This window comes from Mauremys mutica, chromosome 18, assembly GCF_020497125.1.
Source record: "Mauremys mutica isolate MM-2020 ecotype Southern chromosome 18, ASM2049712v1, whole genome shotgun sequence".
NCBI classification, from domain to species: domain Eukaryota; kingdom Metazoa; phylum Chordata; order Testudines; family Geoemydidae; genus Mauremys; species Mauremys mutica.
In genome coordinates, this window is record NC_059089.1 from 8464570 (window position 1) to 8467370 (window position 2801).

Sequence of the window (2801 nt, forward strand, 5' to 3'; positions counted from 1 at the left end):
TGTGAAGTCAGTTGCCTCCCAGCTGGCACCTCGGGCACCGCTCAAGGGTAGCGCACTGGCCTTCCAGGCTTGGTTTAAATCCTTCCTGGTCACACGGGCAAGGAGTTTGCTGGATCTGTTTCCCTTTGCCCAGATCCCCACAGAATTCGGCATGGTGGGCGGTGGCTGTTCAGTGAAGGGCTACGACCAGGGAGCAGGAGCCAGTGCTGGGCAGAGCAGAGCAAGGACCGAGGGGGCTGTAGGGTAGGAGGGAGGGGTAGAGAAGGTTGGGGGAGAGGAACCCAAATTGGGCTGCAGATGAGGAACGCAGGGAAAGCTTGCAGGGCACCCACCCCTGTCGCACCCATGGGCTCTGCATTCAGACAGACGCTTCTCAAGTCAATCGTTTGTATTTTCACAGTCTGAATTGGAGGAAACAGAATCTTTCGACTGAACAAGAGAGGGAACCAGACACGAACCACCCCTGGCCTGGCCAGCCCAGCCCTGCCTTGCCCTGTGCTCAGTGCTTCTGCCCCACCTCTGCTCCAGTGACACCGACTGATGGGGGCAGGCTGCAGGAGTGTGGTACTGTTTGCTCTGGGGCACAGTTTAAACTCTGCTTTGGGACTGGCTGGCCCCATGGCCTCCATTTCTGCTCCAGATTTGTCAGAGCTCGGCACCTCCTGCGTTTAGCTCACGTCTGGGCCCTTCTGTGAGCAGAGAACCCCTGCCCCTCTCCCTGTGCACGGGCACCGGCATGGAGTGCCCAGGGGGGCCCTGCTGGTGCTCTGCTTCCTTTTATTTGAAAAAAACAAAAGGAAGTATCTCTTCACCCAATGCACAGTCAGCCTGTGGAACTCCTTGCCAGAGGATGTTGTGAAGGCCAAGACCATAACAGGGTTCAAAAAAGAACTAGATAAGTTCATGGAGAACAGATCCATCAATGGCTGTTAGCCGGGATTGGCAGGGATGGTGTCCCTAGCCTCTGTTTGCCAGAAGCTGGGAATGGGCGACAGGGGATGGATCACTGGATGATTAGCTGTTCTGTTCATTCCCTCTGGGGCGCGGGGCACTGGCCACTGTCAGACGACAGGATACTGGGCTAGATGGACCCTTGGTCTGACCCAGCAGGGCCATTCTTATGTTCTTACCCACAGCGGGGACAGAAGCCCAACCCAGCTGGAAAGGGCTTCGCTGGGGAGGCCTCCAGGCTCTGGGGTGCAGCTCTCGGCGCTATTTGTCCAGGATGAGGAAGAGCAGCACGAGCAGCACGATGGGCAGGAAGATGAGCAGCAGGCTGAGCGTCTCTGCGGCCAGCAGCGCGGCCAGCGAAAGCAGGTAGCAGCAGCGGCAGTGGCGTTGCAGGCTGCCCAGGCCGCTGACCAGGCACAGGGGGTAGCGCACGCAGGGCAGGCAGCCGAACATGCGGCTGGTGTGGAAGCGCACCTGGAAGTGGTGCTCCAGTGCCCCGCAGAGCCCTGGCCTCCGGGGCGGCAGTGGGGGCGGCATGGGCAGTGCCAGCGGGGAGGCCGGGGCAGGCTGGGTGTGCAGCAGCAGCAGCTCCTCCTGGAGTTTGCAGATTTCCCACTCCAGCATGGGGGTCTTCTGGCGGCAGATGGGGCAGCGCACGCGGCCGATGTCGGCGGCGCCGGCCCGGTCCATGATGGCGTGCAGGCAGTCGCTGCATAGCACGTGTCTGCAGTTGAGCAGGGCCCGCGTGTGCCGCCCGCTGTCATAGGGCTCCGTGCAGATGGGGCACTCCTCCTCGGCGCTGCCAGCTTCCCCCGGGACGCAGCAGGACTCGGCCGCGCTGCCCGGGGCCTGCTCTCCTGGCCCCGTGCTGGGGGGGCTCAGGCTCCGGCTGGAGGTCTGGCTGGAGGTCCTTTCCAGGCTGGGCAGCCCCTGGGGAGCCCCTGGGCTGCTGCCAGCCGCTGGCACCAGGCTGAGCGGGGCTGGCGCCGGGCAGAGGTGCCCCCCACCCAGAGGCGCGCTGGCGGGGCTCAGGCTCCGGCTGGAGGTCTGGCTGGAGGTCCTTTCCAGGCTGGGCAGCCCCTGGGGAGCCCCTGGGCTGCTGCCAGCCGCTGGCACCAGGCTGAGCGGGGCTGGCGCCGGGCAGAGGTGCCCCCCGCCCAGGGGCGCGCTGGCGGGGCCGCAGGCAGCTGGGGCTTTGCGCTGATCCAGGAGAGGCTCCCACGCTCCGTCCTCGCCCCCCAGACCCGGGGCCCCGCTGTCCCCCGGCCGGGCGCCTCCTTCGCCTCCCCAGGCCCCCGGCTCGCTCTGCGCCTCGCCCTCCTGCCGGGCCGGCTCCCGGTCCCGGCTCCCCGGAGGCGGCAGCTCGCTCCGCTCCCCGGGCGCGGGGCCGGACCCGCCGAGGGGCGCCGGGGCGGGGGGCGGCTCTGCCCGCAGGACAGCGGCTGCCATCGCGGTGGCGGATCGACGGCAGCTGCGGCCGCTCGCTGGCCCGGGGCCGGCCCGTCCCCCGCGCCCAGAAGGGCAGCCCGACCCAGGCAGGCGGGACCCGGCAGCCGCCGCCCCGCCCCCGGCTCGGCCTCCCTGGCCCGGCGCCAGTCTCGCCGCCCGGCTGGTTCGGCGGCTCCAGGGGCCGCGCCCCTGCTCAGCTCTTCCCGGAGCCAGCCCCGGCCCCAGCCCCCGTGTGACCGAGGGGCCACCCGCTCCCCGGTCCCGCCCTGCAGCCCCCCCAGCCCGCTCCCCGGAGCAGAGCCGCGGGACACCGGCACTTGCCGGGGGGACGGGGACTTCCCACCCGCCCACGTCTCCAGCCTCTGGGCTTGTGTCTGTCCTGCTGATCTGACAGCCCCTGC

At 67.9% G+C, this 2801-nt stretch overlaps 1 protein-coding gene across 1 annotated transcript; it reads right to left on the minus strand.

Annotated features, from left to right (window-relative positions):
- Positions 1-1005: 1005 nt before the first annotated feature.
- Positions 1006-2438, minus strand: LOC123352524 (E3 ubiquitin-protein ligase TRIM33-like). The gene is made up of 2 exons (XM_044992768.1): positions 2068-2438; positions 1006-1917 (listed from the first exon to the last, which is right to left on the minus strand). Exons 1-2 carry the CDS (start codon positions 2398-2400, stop codon positions 1213-1215), a joined length of 1038 nt encoding a protein of 345 aa, XP_044848703.1. The 5' UTR covers positions 2401-2438; the 3' UTR covers positions 1006-1212.
- Positions 2439-2801: the final 363 nt, after the last annotated feature.